Genomic DNA, 18,974 nt, shown 5'->3' on the forward strand with positions numbered 1-18,974 from the left:
AAATCTTGACTTGTCATCAGAATTGAATTGCTCCCCAGAGCTGGGAGGGAATGAGACTGAGTCAAGCCGGTTCAGAAATGGCAGTTGTCTTAAATGGCAGTTGTCTTGAGAATCTCAATCGCTTGCTCTCCCCTTCTTCTCCTTTCAGTACGGGGACTATGACCCCTCTGTTCACAAGCGGGGATTTTTGGCCCAAGAGGAATTGCTTCCAAAAAGGGTAAGAAACCAAATTCCCTGTTTGGGAAGACATAGCAGATATGTAGTCTACAAGAAAACTAATTGAAGGACTTGCAGGAATATTGGAAATATATGGCAAGAACATTACATATATTATGTAATCATTACATATTGATTACATACATTACATATTGATTACAAATATTTTGTAATCAATCTTGAGTAAAGAGTGTGGAATCTCTGTTAAGAATATTAAAACGCAAAAGTTCGTGGAATTAGTTTGGGGTTGCCAGGACTAGCATGGCCTGTAAATGATTGTTTCTTTAAAGATGGGTGAGCTGCAGTGATTCCCAGGGAGGAGTTTGGAGCAGCGTGTGTTCAGCCGGGGGAACTGAGCTGTTGGCAGCTGCGAGGGGTGGATAGTGATGGGTTGGGGGTGGGCATTGTAGTTTTTAATCCTTGGTGTTGTTCATCTTGTTCATTAGCCACGGAAGCAGGCCCTCCCTCCCTTTTGCTGCTTCCGATTTTATAGCTGCACTCATCTGTCATGTGTAATAAAGGCTTGCTCCTCACCTTTCCCTGACTTTACCTGCTCATTTGACAGCTTCTGTGCAGCGAAGGCAGCAGCGTGCACAGCCTGGCCTGGCTGCCCCGCCCAGGATTAGTGAGCACTGCTCCTGACTGAGCTCTTCCTCTGGGTCTCACAGCCCAGGAAAGAGGGGCCCCTGCCAGGCGAGGGGCACACCTGGGCCTGAGTAATGGTGCAGCTTTCCGAGTTGAGACTCAAATTGAATGATGTTTGTTTACATGTCCACCTCTGCATGTGACTGGCTCCCTGTATGTGGCTTTTTAAAAATAGCTTTGCTGTTTTGTAAAAATGATGCATAATTATAAAAATGGCAAACAGTACCAAAACTGTCTTTGTGTAGGGGTTTTTTATTTTGCTCTACTTTTTGGTAGGTAATAAATCTGTATCAAATGACTCCAGAAATGTGGGAGGAGAGAATTACAGCCTGGTACGCAGAGCACCGAGGCCGAGCCAGGTGAGGCTGCTTCGTTATTGGTTTATGTTTCTTCATGAGCTTTTTTTAAAAAACAGAACTGTAAACTAGGACGTGCTTGTTGAACAAGATGCAGTACTGACGTATAAAGAAGAAAAGGGGGGAGCTGGGAGTAATGCTGGTCTTCAATTTTGTGTGTGTCCTTTTTCTAGTGCATGTGGTATAAAGTGGGCATGATAGTTACTGCCTGTCAGGATGTGCAGACCTACTGCATTCACTGGTAATTTAGTTTCATTTTAAGAGTTCTGTTGTGTGGCAGTCCCATAGCTTTTGCTCCATTCCTCTGTTGATGGCATTTGGAGTAGCTACAGGTTTTTCACTTTTACAAAATGTTCTGCAGTGTGCAATCTTATATCGTTATATAATTGCATGAGTAGTTCTAAGGGTAGATTCTTTAGAAGAGTTGCTAAGTGAAAGGATGTGAGCATTTTGCATTTTGACAGGTGCCACCAAGTTGCCCTCCAAAAAGTTTGTACCTATTTACATACCCATCTGCAGTGTATGAGAGTATCTTTCCCGCCCTTTTCTCCCCAACGCTTGTATTTATCAATCTAATTTTTGTAATCTAAAAGGTGAAAATTTGTATTAAATATTAATTAGCATTTCCTGGATCATTTTAGGAATTGATCATCTTTTCATTAGCCTTTAAACTTTTTTCTCTTCTTTAAATCAACTTCGTCACATGCTTTTTTTTCCAATTTTTAAAAAAGTATAACATATATACCGAAAAATGGACAAGTTATAAGTATACTGCTGGATAAATTATCACGAAGTGAAAGCACCATGTAACACCAGGTGACAAAACACCGCATGACCCCCACACTCCCCCTTCTTGCTCCCCAAAGGTAACCACTCTCCTGATTTCTAACTCCATAGATTAGCGTTGCCTGTCTTAAACTTTATATAAAAGCAATGAGACAGTTTCTGTATTTTGTGTCTCACTTCCTTTACTCAGCATCATATTGTGAGATTTGGGTTTGTGGTGTGTAGTGGTAGTTTTTCCATTTTCATTGCTATGGAGAATTCCACCATATTAATAACCACAGATTATTTATGTATTCTACTATTGATGGACATTTTGATTGTCGGGTCATCTCGTGGTTTTTACTCTTAAAAATAATGTCAAACAGGGGCCGGCCCGGTGGCGCATGCTCTGCTGCAGCGGCCTGGGGATCGCCTGGTCGGATCCTGGGCGCACACTGACGCACTGCTTGTGAAGCCATGCTGTGGCGGCATCCCATATGAAGTAGAGCACGATGGGCATGGATGTTAGCCCAGGGCCAGTCTTCCTCAGCAAAAAGAGGAGGATTGGCAGATGTTAGCTCAGGGCCGATCTTCCTCACCAAAAAAAAAAAAAATGTCAAATAATTTTCCAGAGTAATTGTACCAATTTATAACAGCTTGTGTATGATTTCCAGTTGCTCCACCCGCTTGCCAGCACTTGGCATTCTTTCAGGTTAAATTTTTTAGATCCATTTGAGAGCATTTTGAGATCCAAGAGAGGGAAGAAGGCAAGGTCATAGGGAAACTTGAGTTAAAATATTTCCATACTATACCTATTCAGGAGTTTTCTGCAAGTCATTGCTGCTTCAAGAGCTTACTTTAAATTTGACTCATAACTTAGAAGTAGGTGACCTGGCTTTGGTTTTACAGCCCAGATAGCTCTTGCCCTAACCTCTAGCAACACCTGAAGAAATAACATCAGGCAGCTAGCTCTCCGATAGCTTGCAGAGAGAGTTGTTTCGTTACCAAAACCTTCTAGGTGAAGGAAGTACACGTTTATAAAGCAACAACTTAAATAAAATTTGAACATCAAAATCCATTTGAGAAAAGATGACATGCCACTTGCTTTTCTTGAATTACTTGAGACGGGTGTCACCATTTACCAAGGACAAAGCATGAAATTGAAGCTAAGAGACACTGTAATGAATCTGTTCTCTTGTTTTTTATGGGGATGGGAAATTCTGCTTGACCTTGGTGTGTTTAATAGACTCGGGGTTGGGAAGAGCTTTGCTGGTATCTACTCTGGCTTGCGTCTTCTGGCAGGTTCGAACGTTCAGCTTGGCCTGTGCCTGCCCTCCAGTGACAGTGTCTTTCATTCTTCTCACAGGGATGAAGCTGAAATGGAATATTTGAAGATAGCTCAAGACCTGGAGATGTACGGTGTGAACTACTTTGCAATCCGGGTATGTTAAACCCTCTCCAAGTTCCCTGTGTATCAACAACCTGAATCAGGAGCAGAATACTAAAATGGGTTACTTCTTCATTCCGGGGTGGTAGGCTCTTTAACGGTTCAGTGGTAAAGAAGAGAAGAGGAAGGGGAGAGGGTCTTATAGCCTCATTTTCTATTTTTGGACTTCAATTAGATCCTAGGTAATTGTGTATCAGTTGAGCCTCGGGGGACTTCGGTCTGGTCCTGTGCTCAGCAGAGACCTGTTTGAATGCTCTGAGAGTAATGTTTGATTATTTCTGGCTCTCTGAGATCTCAGCCCACAGGGAGCACCTGTAAATACTTTCTTGCCCCAGGGCACAAGGAGAGTAAAACTGCTTTTATAGATTACTGATTTGTTTGGGTGGGGACTCTTGTTCTCGCTAGCAGGCTAATTGCTTTTCTATTCAGACCATTAATAGTCCACTGTCCTCTGGGAACCCGCTGCTTCTGCACCAGACAGGCGTTTATTTTGGTCTGGCCTTTCCAGCATCTTTTTCCCAAGGGTCTGCTGCTGGATGTAGTGCAGAGGTAGCTCCTTCCAAAGGAATTCACATGATTAATATATTTCATTGCTGATTCCAGACTGTGGATAAGTAGATGTTAAAAGAACCATCCACAGAGGTCCACCTTTATTATCATAATTATGATTTTCTTTCCTTTTGGGGGTTCCTATAAATTTTGTATTGAATTTGGGTAAATTGAAACATTTTAAATATTCTAGGATAGCTTTATATTTATTTGTTTTCTAAATACAGATTTTTTAATGGATTACTTTGCATACAGTAAGGCACACTGACAAGTTATGTTATGTCCTATAGTAAACAAGTGCCTAGAAGATTTTCTATAATAATGCAGGTAATTATTTTCTAAAGTTTTATTAATTTGTATTTGCTAATTGTTTGGTTTCTTTAAGGTCAGACATTTAACACATTTCTGTGGTTTTGTGAACACAACTGTTCTTGCCCCACATGCCACCTCCTAGATTCTAGAAAAGTAGTGTTCTACAATCCTCGAAAAACAGTTTATTAGGAAATATTTCTAGAGTAGTCAGACTAAAATCTACTATTTTGTGTGTGTGTTTCTTATATTGCACAATGAATATTTTAGTGTCTTTTGTGTTCAAGTTCCTGAAATATCACCATTAACTAAGGAAGATATGTTCTTAAAACAGTTTGAAAGGGGCTGCTTGAGTCCCCACCTCTCTCTGTTTATTCTCTAGAAGTGTTGGAGTCATAATGGTAGGAGGCAGAGTGTAGACTCCCCTACCTTTTTTTTTAACTGGAAATGTTGAAATTTGTGATGGGAATATGATGTTTCTGCATTATTTATTTATGAGCAGGAGAATTTGGGGTGAAGGTAGAATCTGGTGTGGACGTATATAGTGGTTAAGTAATGCATGATTTTGTTCGATATGAGGCGTGAAGGCAGCTGTGAAAACTAGATGGCGATTGGGTGACCAAATGCCTAATAAAAAAATAAGAGATTAAAAAAATGTCAAGTCTTGGAATGAAAAAAACCTGGGATCCTTGTGTCCCAATGATGGTGGGTTAGAGGTGGCAGCATGTGTAGTTGACAAGGACAGGGATAGGAAGACAATAACATCCTCAAAGGAGGATGAAGGGAAATCACTTGGGTCATACTTCTTTTTAAAATTTAAACTAGATAGTCAGAAACGTAATGAAATATCTCGTTTTCCAAAATGTACTATAGGTTTTGAAAGTACAAAGCCTCATTTGTGTTAATGCGGTAGTATTAAGAGCTTTGCAGATGAACAGAGGAATCTCTCTCATGGTTTGATAATAGCACCTGACTTCGGAGTGTTAGAAGGAATAAAAAGATTTATCTCGGAGTGCTCACTTCTCCATCTGACGCCTGCTGTTAGATTGGTACTTCTCATCACAGTCCGACCACCGTCTCCGTTTGCAGATCTGTTTTCCTGCCCTTGAGTCTTGGTTCAATTTCCTTGTTGTCAACACGGGGTCAGATGCTGCAGGTCCTCATGCGGGGAGCTTCCTCCCACTGTCATACAAGGGCCAGACCCCAGTGCAGGCGGATGGGCCTGCAGCGCAAGGATGTGGCCTCCAGGTCCACAGCTGGGTCAGTGACATGGGGCCCCTGGCGCTCTGTCCTCTTGCTGCTTTGACTGCTGACCAGGACCGCTGTCAGAACCACCGCACACGTACAGTTAATTGGTTAAATTCTTAAACAGCTCTATTGAGGTATAATTTATATACAATTTATTTTGATATTTTTTTCTTAACAATTTATTATAAAAAGTTTCAAACATACAGGAAGATTGAAAGAATTTTACAGCGAATACCCATATATACCCACTGCCTAGATTCTATGGTTAACATTTTACTATACTTGCTTTATTACATTGAGACTACATTTTAATATAAAATAAGACCACCTGATCCCAGCACTTAGAGGTTTCTTTCTGGCAGTCCAACAGCCTTTGCTTTTAACATAAGAAACGTTTAATCCTACTGGTTTTTATTCTACATCCATGAAAACCTGGTTACTTAATTAGAGATAACAGTGCCTAGATTGCTGCTGCATTAGCCATCAAGCCAGTGACAGAAGCCTTCAGAGATCCCTCTACGGGACACGTGAGTCGCAAGAATAGTACGGTTGTGCCCCTGCCTGCCCCACTTCAGGAAGCTGGAGTCCCCCTGGGTTACAAGACAGCTGTGACTTCTGTTGGGACCTGTTGAAACTTGTCATATGTAACGGTGTGTGCCAGGTTCTTTGGGAAGCTGGATCAAATCCCAAACCTCAGCTGGAGCTGACAGAGGCTGTTCTTTATCGGATCTACAGAATAAAAAGGGCACAGAACTGCTGCTTGGAGTGGATGCTCTGGGGCTTCACATCTATGACCCTGAGAACAGGCTGACCCCCAAGATCTCCTTCCCGTGGAATGAAATCCGAAACATCTCATACAGTGACAAGGAGGTAGGACATGTCTGTACTGCAGATGCACCAGTGGTCCAGCAGAAGGACTTTCCCCATCTCTCCTTGCTGGAGCAATCCCCAGCCAGACTTCTCCTTGTTATCAATGAAATCCTTTAATTCTCAGGCTTTGGATTTTTTGGTTGTTGGTTTTTATAGTATTTACAGAACAGTATGGGTATCCTATTTTCAAATAGCCTCACTAAACCCCCCTGCTGACTAACAAGAGGCTGGGAAGTTCAACTTGTCAGTACTAAACCCCAAGGAAGAGTGAACAAACCAGAAAGTAACATTTTCTTATTGCTTGGCTTTCTATTTCTGTTGAGAAATTTTCTTTGTATTTTAAGTGTGGTATATGTTAAACCCTCTCCCTCTGTCCAGTGCTTGATACGTGTGATGGGGATATATATATATATATATATCCATATATATGTGTGTGTGTGTGTGTGTGTGTGTCTCAGCAATGATATAAGGGTATCAGGCTAACCTGCTTACAAGAATTTGAGAATAAAGTTTGAATAATTTAGGTGAACACTGTACTAGAATTCAGATATTTCTATACAGGATGGTGACCTTTCCCAAATGCTGTAATGAATGTATTCATTCATTCATTCATTCATTCATTCATTCATTCTTTGTTAATTGTAAAGGAATTGTTGAGCATCTGCTTTGTGTTAGGTTTCATAGGGGAAATAAAGATTTAGAAAATCCAGTCTCAGCCCTCAAGGAAGTTGGAGTCAGGTAACACTTCAGCTGCTGTAATGCATAACTGCAGTGGAAGGGACTGATGGTGAGGAGGATGGTGATATAGTGCTTTTTCACTTACAAGCACTTTCACCGCTTGTGATTCGGTCTTCACAAAAACACTGCTGTAAGAGGAGGGGCCCTGTTTTGGTTGTCTCTGTGTCACATCAGAAGACGGAGATGCAGAGGGATCAAGTGACCTGTGATCAGTGAGGGGAATAGCAGGGGCTGAGCTCCAGGTTCCCTGAAGCCACATTCCTGCTTTTCTGAGGGGCGCAGAGGATGAGCCCTGAGAGCACAGGGCACTGGGGAGAGAGAGCAGGCCTGGACTGTCCTCAGCGATGCGCTGGTGCCTGCACAGCCGGGACGCCGAGTGTGGAGTGGCAGGGACAGCTCATGTTGTTGTCTGCAGAGCCCCCACCCCTGAGCAGATTTCCTGTTTTCTCTTTCCTCGTAGCAACTCAAGGAAAGGAACACCAGGCCCCTGGTTTCCAACACGTGGTTGAGATCTACTCTGCCATGCTTGATGAGACAGATTGAGTTTCTTAATTCAAAACATTCTGGCTTTCAAATTTTTGTAAGGAGCCCAGGAGATGAGCATTAGGTATTTCTTTTTTAAAGTACTTCGGTTGAGGGCCGGCCCGGTGACTTGGCTGTTAAGTGCGCGCGCACCGCTGCTGGCGGCCCGGGTTTGGATCCTGGGCGCGCACCGACGCACCGCTTGTCCGGCCATCCTGAGGCCACATCCCACATGCAGCAACTGGAAGGATGTGCAGCTATGACATAGAACTATCTACTGGGGCTTTGGGGGGAAAAATAAAATTAAATTAAATTAAATAAAAAAAAATACTTCCGTTGAAAGCTCCACATGACTTAAAGCAGTAGGTGTGCCACGGTACAGCAGTTTTTCATCCCTAATTTCATAAAGTCTGTTTACTGCACATCCACATATTTGTGTGCTAAAGGTTCCCAAAACACTCGTTCTTCACAGAACCCAAGGATTAAAGTCTCCCCTAGACACAATAAACTCTCATATACCCTCTCCTGTGGCAAGGCGCCATCATGTTGCATCATGTCAATAACTCACGCTGTAAGAGGGCCCCAAGCTGACTTGACATAATAGGAAGTTGTCTTGGTAGTTATGCATGACAGCCGTGCTGTCAAAACAGAAATGTTGGTTTATTTTAAGTGATCCATTGATTCTTTGTGTGTGTGCCCTGGCATGGCACAGAGCCTGTGGTTTCCCCACTACTTGTGGTTTCCCACTGACAGCTCTGGGGTTTGACAGCAAGGCCAAAAATAAGATCACGAAATTCACAAATAGCAGCCTACACAAGAACAGTACTGCTTCTAAGTTAACTTGACCAAAAGCTAAACAAAGGATCATTTTCTGTCCTTGGTGTGCTAACTCCTTGTTGGGAAATATAACATGTGAAAGAAATATCCAAGAATATAACTTCCCAAACATTTATCTGCTTAGCAGGTCTTTCTTGGGAATGGATATCCCTTTTTATTTTGTAATCATTATTTATTTATTTATTTTTTCTCCCCAAAGCTCCAGTACATAGTTGTGTATCATAGTTGTAGAGTTGTAGCTCTTCTGTGTGGGACGCCGCCTCAGCACGGCTTGATGAGTGTTGCGTAGGTCTGTGCCCAGGATCCGAACCAGCGAACCCTGGGCCTCCAGAGCGGAATGTGCGAACTTAACCACTGCACCACTGGGCCAGCCCTGGATATCCCTTCTTAAAGTGCATCTTTGCAGTCTAGGATCTGCTGGTCTCCTCAGGAATGGTTGGGAACATCAGTTGCCATTTGTTCTTAATATGCTTCCCTGCCTAGTGGTCTGGCCCTGGTTCTCCTACTAAGCTACCACCCCATCCTTACCATTCGCTTTCTCTTCCCTTTGATTTCAGGAACTATGTTTTCCTCTTCTGCTCTAGTTTGTTCTTCTTTACACTTTACTTTCTTCCTTCTATTAACAGCTTTCATCAAATAATCCCCATGTTCAGAAATCTGGAGTGATGACTCCCTGTATGCTGTCACATCAAATCTAAACCCTTCTGACTGTCCACCCCCAGCCACCCTTGCCTTCCTCCAAGTCTAAACTCATGATATCGTCTTAGTCATCAAAGAGCTAAACAAACACGCACACAGACACTCAGGGCTCATTTCCCCGTCTCTGCCTTATTTCTATTTCTCTCCCTGTCCAGAATGCCCCTCCATCCTACCTTTTAGCTTCTCTGTCATATTCTTTGTCTAAGACCAGCTGAAGTCCCCTCCTACTACAAGACCTGCTTTGAACACCCAGGACATGAGTGATTTGTGCCACCAATGGAGTGCTACTATATGATATAATTCTTGAGTGATTGACTGTTGTTAGTCTAGTTCCAGCTGGGTTGTGAGCTTCCTGAAGGCAGGGCTGTGCCTTAGACACTGCAATGTTGGCATCAAGGTTGGGCCTGTCAAGGGTTCTTGTTTCAGGTTTCCAAGCCTAAGGTGGTGCTGAGAGTACACCTTCCAGGATCCTGAACTTCCACAGCCCCAGACGTGGCACACACAGACACTTATAATTCACCATGGTTTAGTGCCTGGGCACCAGGAAGGCAGGACAGGACTGTGCCTTGTGCTGGATCTCTGCCAGCGTGGTTGCTGCTTTTGTGGAATCTCCCAGTTGGTGGTAACATTCTAGGCTGTCAGACTGAAACTGTTCTGCTTCCTTCTTTCAGTTTACTATTAAACCATTGGATAAGAAAATTGATGTCTTCAAATTTAATTCCTCAAAGCTTCGTGTTAATAAGCTGGTAAGTTGAGACCCTGATTTTTATTACTGATAACTGTACTTCTTTTGAGAAGTTGAATGCCCTTTCTGAAAGAGTATGAGAATGACATCTTGTGAGATGACTGCTCACTTGGTACGCACTTTTCCAATAGGCCTTGAAAGACTCTTCTCTTGACTTAACCTAAAGAGTCAAACCTAAATTTTGTGATGAGGAATTGTTAAAAATTGTTTTTATTGGAGTACTTCATATATATAAAAGGATAAGTATGATTATGTATAAGGTATAAAGAATGACAAAAATAAATAGCTATGTGCCCACTACCCAGCTTTAAGAAATAGCACGCTTCCAATACTGTTGAAACCCCTCAGGTAGGCACCCTGCTGTCTCCCCTCACACCTCCCTGAGGGGGATCATTATTCTATGCTGCATGTTTATTATCCTCTTGCTTTTCATCAGAACTTGATTTCATATATGGCAAAAAAAAATATGCTATTAAGTTTTGTCTGTTTTTGAAATTTATGTATAAGTGCTGTCAACTGTATTCTTTCATTACTTGCCTTTTTCACACATTATTTTTTGAGATCTATGTTGATTCTTAAAGATATGATCCCTTCATTTTCACTGCTGTATAGTATTCCATTGTATGGATATATATATGTGTGTGTGTATTTTTTCATTCTCCTATTAATGGACATAAGTGCTTTCCACTTCTGTGCCATTTTACTTTATTTTATTTTTAATTTTATTTATTTATTTCCCCCCAAAGCCCCAGCAGATAGTTGTAGGTCATAGCTGCACATCCTTCTAGTTGCTGTATGTGGGACGCGGCCTTAGCATGGCTGGAGAAGCGGTGCATCGGTGCGCGCCCGGGATCGAACCCAGGCCGCCTGCAGCGGAGCGCGCGCACTTACCTGCTAAGCCACGGGGCCGGCCCATTTTGTGCCATTTTAAAAAGGCTGTTACGAACATTCTCGTATCTGCCTCCTGGTTCATGGGCAATAGTTTCTCTAGAGTTTAGAGCATATATACTATAGCCCTGCAAGTGCAGGGCTATAGTATATGTCCAAATTCAGGATGATGCCACATCGTTTTCCAAAGACAGTGAATTAATTTACAGATCCAACAGTAGGGGGGTGAGACTTCCTTTTGCTTTATATCCTCCACAATTGTATTATCAGCTTTTTAAATTTTTTGCCAATCTTGTGCATATAAAGTGGTATCTCAGTGTCATATTAAATTTGCATCTTTATATTTACTAATGAGGTTGAACACCTTTTTGTATGTTTATTGGCAACTCTTGTTGTCTCTTCTGTCAAATACTTATTTTATGTCTTTTAGCTATTTTTCTCTTGGGTTGGTTGTTTTCTGTATTGGTGATATCTTCTCCCAGTTTGTGGCTTATTTTTCCTCTTTTTTATAATGTTTTGACAAACAAAAAATTTTTAATTTCAATGTTGACAAATGTATATATCTTTTTCTTAATCATTGGTGGTTTTTGTGTCTTGCCATCTTTCCTTATCCTATATCATAAAGATATTCTATATTCTCTTCTAAAAGTTTCAAGGGCTTGATCTTCACATTTAAGTCTTTCATCCTTCTGGAATTGATTTGTGCATATGGTATAAGGGAGGGATATGCTTTATTTTTTCCACATGAATAACCTGTTGACCCAGCCCAACCTATTGAATGAACTTTCCTCTCCTCCCTGCTCTGCAGAGCCACCTCCTGACTTAGGAGAGGGAGGTGCATCCGGAAGACATGCTGAAGTTTCATCAATTTCTCTCTTCGCTTGTGTTTTTTGCCGCTTGGCACATCAGAGACTCCCTCATTTTGCCTGTCTCCAGAGCCGAGAGCACTCGAGGCCATTGGCGGGGCTTTGGGGTTTCCCTCCATGCTTTCCTCTTCAGATTTCCTGTTGCCCACAAGAGCCCTCAGACCAAAATGCTGTAGTGCTGGTCAGCTGATAGGCAGTGAAGTAAATTTGTGAGCTTAACACCTCTTGCCTCTGTGACCACAGATTCTCCAGCTATGTATCGGGAACCATGACCTTTTTATGAGGAGAAGGAAGGCTGATTCTTTGGAAGTTCAGCAGATGAAAGCCCAGGCCAGGGAGGAGAAGGCTAGAAAGCAGGTGAGCAAGATGTGTTGGAACTTCTGTTGTTAGCCGTCTGTGGGCTTTGGCCTGGGAGGGGAGGTAGGGAGTGGTCATGGGCTGACAGGAGTCGTTTGGCCATGGATATGCCTGCTCTTATTTTATCCCTGTTGCGTCTTTATTGGCTGATGCCCAGCTGGCGAGGTGTCAGCTCTGGAAATGAGGAGTAAACTCTAAGGCCATATCTAAAAGCAGCATGTCTAGTTATTTCTCCACTTAAGTGAATTAAGTCAAGTGTGATGAATGCAGGTTTGGGAAGAGATAGCCAAGCCTGCGTGTATCCATCCATCCATCCATCCACCTCTCGTCCATCTAGCTGGCTTTCTCTCTTTTTGCCTTCCCGTCTCCTTTGCCCGGCCTTCTCCTTTTCTAATTAGATGGTGATGGAATGCATGGCGGCATTTCAGTGCTCGCTGCTGGAATGCTAATTAGACTCCGGCCGCACTTCCTGCTGCAGGTCAGCCCAAGCCACACGTCGCCCGCAGCGGGAGGGGCGGGGAGCGCGTATCAGCAGACTGGACGGTCTGCATCATTGTTTTCTACTCACAGACCTTTTCGACTCACCGAAATCCACACAACTAATCTGAGCCTCGCTGCTGAGAATATCAATTGTGGTTTTGGATGAACCACTAGAGAGAATGGCAGCAACTGCAGTCTGCTGCCCTCAGGACTCGCAGGCCCAGAGGTGTAATAATTAGACTGTGTGCAGCTCTCTGATTTGGGTACTCCGAGACTTAGAATGAAACGTGCAGTTTGATCCAGTATGCTTTCAGCTCTCCATCTCTTTGCTTTCTGAGACGGTGGGCCATAGATGTGCTCTTTGGATGCTTTGGGGGTGATGGAACGGATTATGTTGGACAGAGAAATGGTCCTGAGCCAGCATGGGGTCATAATGGCAACTTAAAAGAAGAGCCCTCTTTGACTTCTTTTCAGGAGAGCAAAGCTTAGAAGTGAGAGATCCGAAAACGGCAAGGAGCGTGTAGGCCTTTGGGCTGTGGCAGACAGTGGCATGAGCACAGCCCAGAACTGCACTGCCTGTAGAACAGCAGAGGCCATCCCGAGCATCTGCAGACCACAGGTCAGGGGCTCCATTGGGCCTGTGGTGCAGACCCTGATCTTAGAGCCAGATGCCACACTTGGTAATGTGACGTTAGTGAATGGCTTACCTTCCAGAGCTCAGTTTTTTCATCTGTCAAGTGGAGCTAATCATACCTCTTCTCTGTCTCAGATCAAAGGACACGTTGTACCCGAAAGTCTCTGTAAGCTTAAACCACTTGGCAGACGGGAGGTCCGTTTTACTTGGGGTGGAGGTCTCAGGGAAAGTGCAATGCTGGGAACAGAAAGGAATTACCTGCACTTTTTTCAAGCAGAGAATAATGGAGCTATAGTAATCCACCTAATGGAAATCTTAATATGATGGAAATTAGAGAACAAATTGGCTAAGCTTTTCATTGACCTGCAAGAGGAAAATTGAAGAAGAATTTACGCTATTTTATTGCTTCTCTTTGCATTATTCCTTCGAGTCTCAATGCATTTGTTTTTGGCTTAGTATTTAGAAAAAGCAACAGTCATAGAAACCTTTTGTTTGGGAGAAGATTGAAGCAAGAAATAAGTAATTAAATGTGCTTTAATTATTTAAGGAAGAAAGTAGTGCAGTGGACACTTCTGGCTTCTGCTTTCTGAACTCAGTTAGTACCCTCGGATCACAGAGAATAGCACTTGTCCTGTGCTTGTGTCCCTTATTAAGCTCAGCATGTGGTCCAATTAATACAGTGATCCAGAAGGCAAGAGAGGTGGTGGCTGCTTTGTACTGGTGCCTTAAGGACGGTGGGCTGTGTTCCCTGCCTGGCTCCCTCTTGTTGCAGGCCTGGCTCAGGAGTTGCCTCTGTGTGAGGCTGTGAGAGTCTGTGCTGTGGCTGCTGCAGCTTCCCCCTGCAAAACACAATGTGTGAACTACTGATGCGTCACACATAATGATTCCATCTTCTCTGTGGGTCAGAGGCAAGAAGGGAGCTATTGTTGATGAAATGAGAGATGTGGGAGGGGTCCGTGTGGATTAGAAATGGCAAGGTGTCTCATCCACCCAGGTGAGAAAGCTCTGTGTTTCTGGGGCTCCATCTCAGGGAGAAGGAACCTGCATTGTGTCCTGTCAGCCACAGGGCAGAGTCACGTGAGGTCTCCCAACATGAAGGCGTATTGGCAAGGTAGCCGTTTCAGCACAGTGTGTGAGAATGCCTCCTTCAATCCAGTAGAGACTGGGCTTGGTTTTTTGTTGTTTGTTCATTCACCACTAGCTGTTTTTTCAGGGAGCACAGCTTTCAACTCTACAGCTGGTTTAGGACAGAGGGTGGTGGCGACAAGAATGACACTGGCTACTTAAAGTAAAGAGAAACAAGGGTCTCCAAAGGGGAGCGTTCTTGGATCCCTGTGGCACCAGAGGCCCTGAGCCCTGGGACTGACTGCTCTCGTTCCCCCGCAGATGGAGCGGCAGCGCCTCGCTCGAGAGAAGCAGATGAGGGAGGAGGCTGAACGCACAAGGGACGAGTTGGAGAGGAGGCTGCTGCAGATGAAGGAAGAAGCAACAATGGCCAACGAAGCACTGGTGATTTTTGAGGGGTCTGCGTCTCAGGAGGCTACACGGGGACTTCCTCAGTTTTCTGGAGTTAGGCCTCCTGAGGACCACGAATTAGCAACATTTGCTTTGACACTTTATATCGGCTTAAAAAAAAAATCAGTGCCTTTTCTTCCCCCTGTGTTGGCAGAAGCAGATTTGGGTTGAGTTCTTGTGCAGCCAGAATCCACTTTCACCGTGGCTGCCTCTAAAGCAGGGCTCCTCAACCTCGGCACGACAGACACCGGGGTCAGATCATCCTTTGTGGGAGGAGCTGTCCTGTGCATTGAAGGATGTTTAGCAGTGTCCCTGGCCTCTGCCCACTAGACACCAGTAGCACCACCTCACCCCCCAGTTTGTGACAATAAAAAAGGTCTCCAGACATTGTTGTATGTCCCCCAGGGGGCAAACTCTCCTCTGGTTTTGAACCGCTGATTTAAAGGGAAAGAAGAACGGTTAAGTTGGTTTTCTCCCTCATAAAGCATAAGCCTCAGCTCAGGTGGGTATGTAAAAAAGGTGCTTTCTTGTTGCTTCCCATGGATGGAACCTGAAGGGCCCTTCTGAAAAGTTGAGGGGTGTGGCATGTCATCTGTTGCCAGAGTGTCATCTGAGGGGACACTCAGTGGCAGGGCTCCCAAGGAGCCCAAGACTCTGTTTCTTGCTGACCTGAGTGTCTGAGGCCAGATCTGGGCGGGGTAACAGGGACGTGATCCCCGTTCCAGCTGACAGCACTCTTCTCCCCAGATGCGGTCTGAGGAGACGGCTGACCTGTTGGCAGAAAAAGCCCAAATCACTGAGGAGGAGGCAAAACTCCTGGCACAGAAGGCCGCAGAGGCTGAACAGGAAATGCAGCGCATCAAGGCCACAGCCATTCGCACGGAGGAAGAGAAGCGCCTGATGGAGCAGAAGGTGCTAGAGGCCGAGGTGCTGGCACTGAAGATGGCCGAGGAGTCAGAGAGGAGGTCAGAAATGGGGGGAAGGTAGGGGTCCTGGGCACTGGGGCCAGGGCAAGGGGCTGCTTGGTCCTAACCCTGCCCTGAGGCAGAGCTTGACTGCAGCTGTCCTCAGGCTGCTTCTCCATCTTCTGGGGCAAGGGAGAGGCTCCTTTGACAGGTTGGTGGGGACTGGTGCTTAATCTGGTTTGGCGGCTGGAGCCTGCAGAAGGACACAGGAACACAGTTCTCTTGTCGAGTGGACCTCTGGTCACGCGTGTGCCTTTGTGATAAGCCCCCGTCCCTCTGATGGCTGTGTTTGTAGGAAAACCTTCAAGCATGTCCACAGGCTGCTTTTAGCTGAGGAGATGTAAGAAGGCTCTTCTTACATTTAAAATATGTGGTTCTTTTCCCTTTTTGTTTAGGGGCCCTGTGGGAAGACAGCAGCTATTTACCTTTAAAGTAGAAACTAGGCACCCTCTTCCCTGCAGCTCTTCCTTGGTGCTGAGGCTCCTGAGGCAGATGGGAGGGGAGGGCCAGGATCCTCTCTATGGCCAGGAGGCCCCAGCTCACGACCAGGTTGAAGGATGGACCTGTAGTCTGTACTTTTTAAAGACTACTCTAGGCTCTGGATTGTTCTGGTCCTGCGGCCTTCAGATAAACACTGGCACATTCCCCACAGCATTTGGCTCTGTTTAAATGAACAATACCTGGGAATGTTGTCCTTGCTTGGAAGTTCTGATTTCATGTAAATGTCCCCCTTGCCCTCCACCATCCTTGTTTGCTTGGTCTGGTGCCGTCCTCAGGGTTAACCCAGGTCCCTCCTCTCTAGGTACGTAAGGGAGAAGAGGGGTCTCTTTCTTCCACCTGTCATCTTCACTGGAGCTGACAGCTACTCCTTTCCTTGCAGGGCCAAGGAGGCAGATCAGCTGAAGCAGGACCTGCAGGAAGCCCGCGAGGCCGAGCGAAGAGCCAAGCAAAAGCTCCTGGAAATCACCACCAAGCCCACATACCCGGTGAGCCTGGGTAGGGGCCACCAGCCTGCAGCTGCTCAAGACCTGATAACCTTCCCTTCCCTCCCAGCCCTTCGGTTCACCTGGCGGTGCCTTCAGGGTGACTCTTCAAGCAGACACATGGTGCAATGAGTGATGCAGAGAGCCTGCAGTTAGGGACTGGGTAGAACACCTGGTCTGCCATTTGGCCTTGGGCTAGTTAGTCACCTCTCTGATTTCAGAGGGAACAGGCAACAGGGCCTTTTCCAGCTCTGAAATGTTTTTGTTATTCTAAGTAAGTAATAGAGTCCCAAGTTATCCTCAAGAGAATTTGCTCTCTAGCGTCTCAAGGCCAAGCTGAATGTAATCTTCAACTACTGGTATATACCATATGCCATCATTGTAGTTCTGGGCAGGGACAGCCTGTGTACTCAGAGTGAACTACTGCCATGCATGAACCAGCTTCCAACCTCAATTTTGGGACAAGGAGGCCAACTTCGATTAAATAGGGTCACAGGGGCCGGCCCCGTGGCTTAGCGGTTAAGTGCGCGCGCTCCGCTGCTGGCGGCCCAGGTTCGGACCCCGGGCCGCACCGACGCACCGCTTCTCCCGCCATGCTGAGGCCACATCCCACATACAGCAACTAGCAGGATGTGCAGCTATGACATACAACTATCTACTGGGGCTTTGGGGAAAAAAGGAGGAGGATTGGCAATAGATGTTAGCTCAGAGCCCGTCTTCCTCAGCAAAAAGAGGAGGATTAGCATGGATGTTAGCTCAGGGCTGATCTTCCTCACACAAAAAAATAAATAAAAATAAATAAATAGGGTCACAAAATGAATAGAGAAGCCTCTTCTCTTCCTTTCCTCTGTGCATTCAGTTCAGCAAACATTTTTGCATACCTGTTATGTTCTATATAATACCAGGCAGATGCAGAGCCTTTGTATCGACAGGTGTACAGATGCCTAGAGGAGACCTTAGCTCAGCCTTGAGGAGCAGGAGAGGCTTAGGATGGCGCCTGAGCTGACTCTTGAAGGGAGACTAGGAACTAGCCAGGTGGGAAAGCGATGATAGGGTACAGGGTATTCTAGGCAAGTGCACCAATGTGCACTCAGCACAAATGCACGCACGGCACGTTCACACACACAACACAGACATGCACACAGTAAAGAGGTACCCAGGGCACAGAGGCATAAGCTCAGGGTTTGAGATGGAGGGAAATGTGAGCAGTTTGCTATTGTCATCTGTTCTGGTTATCTATTACCGTGTGACAAGCCACCCCAAGCCAGCCAGGTAGCTCAAAACAACCATTTGTTATTCTCTCTCATGGCTTGGTGGGTTGATTGGGCTGATGGTCCTTCCTCAGGATCTTTGAGGCTGTTGCAGGCAGATGGCAGCTGGACTGGAATCGTCCGAGGGCTCATTTGGGCTGGACACCCAAGATGTGTGTGTTTTGAAAACATACATTGCAGCAAACTTTATACATTGTTCTAACAATAAATCAATCCTGGAGGAGATCATCCATATCAGCTTTTTAATCATATTCCATTGTATGGGTGGATCATAATTCATCTAACCAGTCCCCTGTGGACGGGTGTTTAGTCTGTTTTCTTTTGCAGTTATGAACAAAACTGCTGTGAACATCTCTGAACACAAATCTTTGCATGTCCATGTGGATATAGTAGAGTAAATTCTCACAGATAGAGCTGTGGGGTCAGATTTTCCATCCTGATGGTCTCCACAGAGGTCATACCAGTGCCTGCTCTCAGGTAGTGCAGCACCTGGCACTCACCTTTCCGGACATTTTTATGATGTATAACATACATACAGAGAAGTGTCCAAATTGTAACTATACAGCGTGATGAATTTTCACAGACTTAACACACCCATGTACCCAGCACTCAGATCAGAAAACAGAATGTTGTAGTACCCCAGAAGCCCCCTCTCAGTACCACCTTTGATACCCACACAGGCAGTCTGCCTCAGGCTTGTTATTGTCTCAAGTGCATGCTCTGAGCCTCTGCTCTTTCCCAGACACTGTCCTAGACTCAGTAAAGGATCCAAGGATGAAATAGAAGCAGATCCTGCCCTCAGGAAACTTGCTAACAGTAGAAAGATGAAGACACAGCCAAAAAGGATTCTTTTACGGGGTGGCATTAGAGAAGTGCCATTGCAGAACCGGAAACACAGTGTTAATGCACAGCAAAGAAAAGAGTTGCCGTCTGGCCAAGACGGATCTAGAAAGGTTTTGGTGCGGAATCGTAGTATTTGAGAAGCACCTTGGAAGAGAGATGGAGTATAGGGAGGAGGCATGGTTTAAGCAAAGGGACAGAGATGGGACAGCAGAGTGATCCAAGGGGT

The 18,974-nt window shown here is 45.0% G+C and overlaps 1 protein-coding gene across 6 annotated transcripts in view; it reads left to right on the top strand.

Moving 5' to 3' along the window:
- NF2 (NF2, moesin-ezrin-radixin like (MERLIN) tumor suppressor) overlaps positions 1–18,974 on the top strand; it is a 78,861-nt gene that overhangs the window by 38,847 nt on the left and 21,040 nt on the right. For all 6 annotated transcript variants that reach the window (XM_058531739.1, XM_058531743.1, XM_058531742.1 and 3 more), the window contains exons 5-13: positions 149–217; positions 1,138–1,220; positions 3,349–3,424; positions 6,271–6,405; positions 9,873–9,947; positions 11,944–12,057; positions 14,558–14,680; positions 15,434–15,651; positions 16,532–16,637. In XM_058531739.1, the coding sequence (XP_058387722.1) occupies positions 149–217; positions 1,138–1,220; positions 3,349–3,424; positions 6,271–6,405; positions 9,873–9,947; positions 11,944–12,057; positions 14,558–14,680; positions 15,434–15,651; positions 16,532–16,637 (999 nt within the window). The remainder of the gene's footprint in view (positions 1–148; positions 218–1,137; positions 1,221–3,348; positions 3,425–6,270; positions 6,406–9,872; positions 9,948–11,943; positions 12,058–14,557; positions 14,681–15,433; positions 15,652–16,531; positions 16,638–18,974) is intronic.

The sequence above is a fragment of the Diceros bicornis genome, chromosome 35 (assembly GCF_020826845.1).
Source record: "Diceros bicornis minor isolate mBicDic1 chromosome 35, mDicBic1.mat.cur, whole genome shotgun sequence".
In the NCBI taxonomy this organism is placed as follows: Eukaryota; Metazoa; Chordata; class Mammalia; order Perissodactyla; family Rhinocerotidae; genus Diceros; species Diceros bicornis.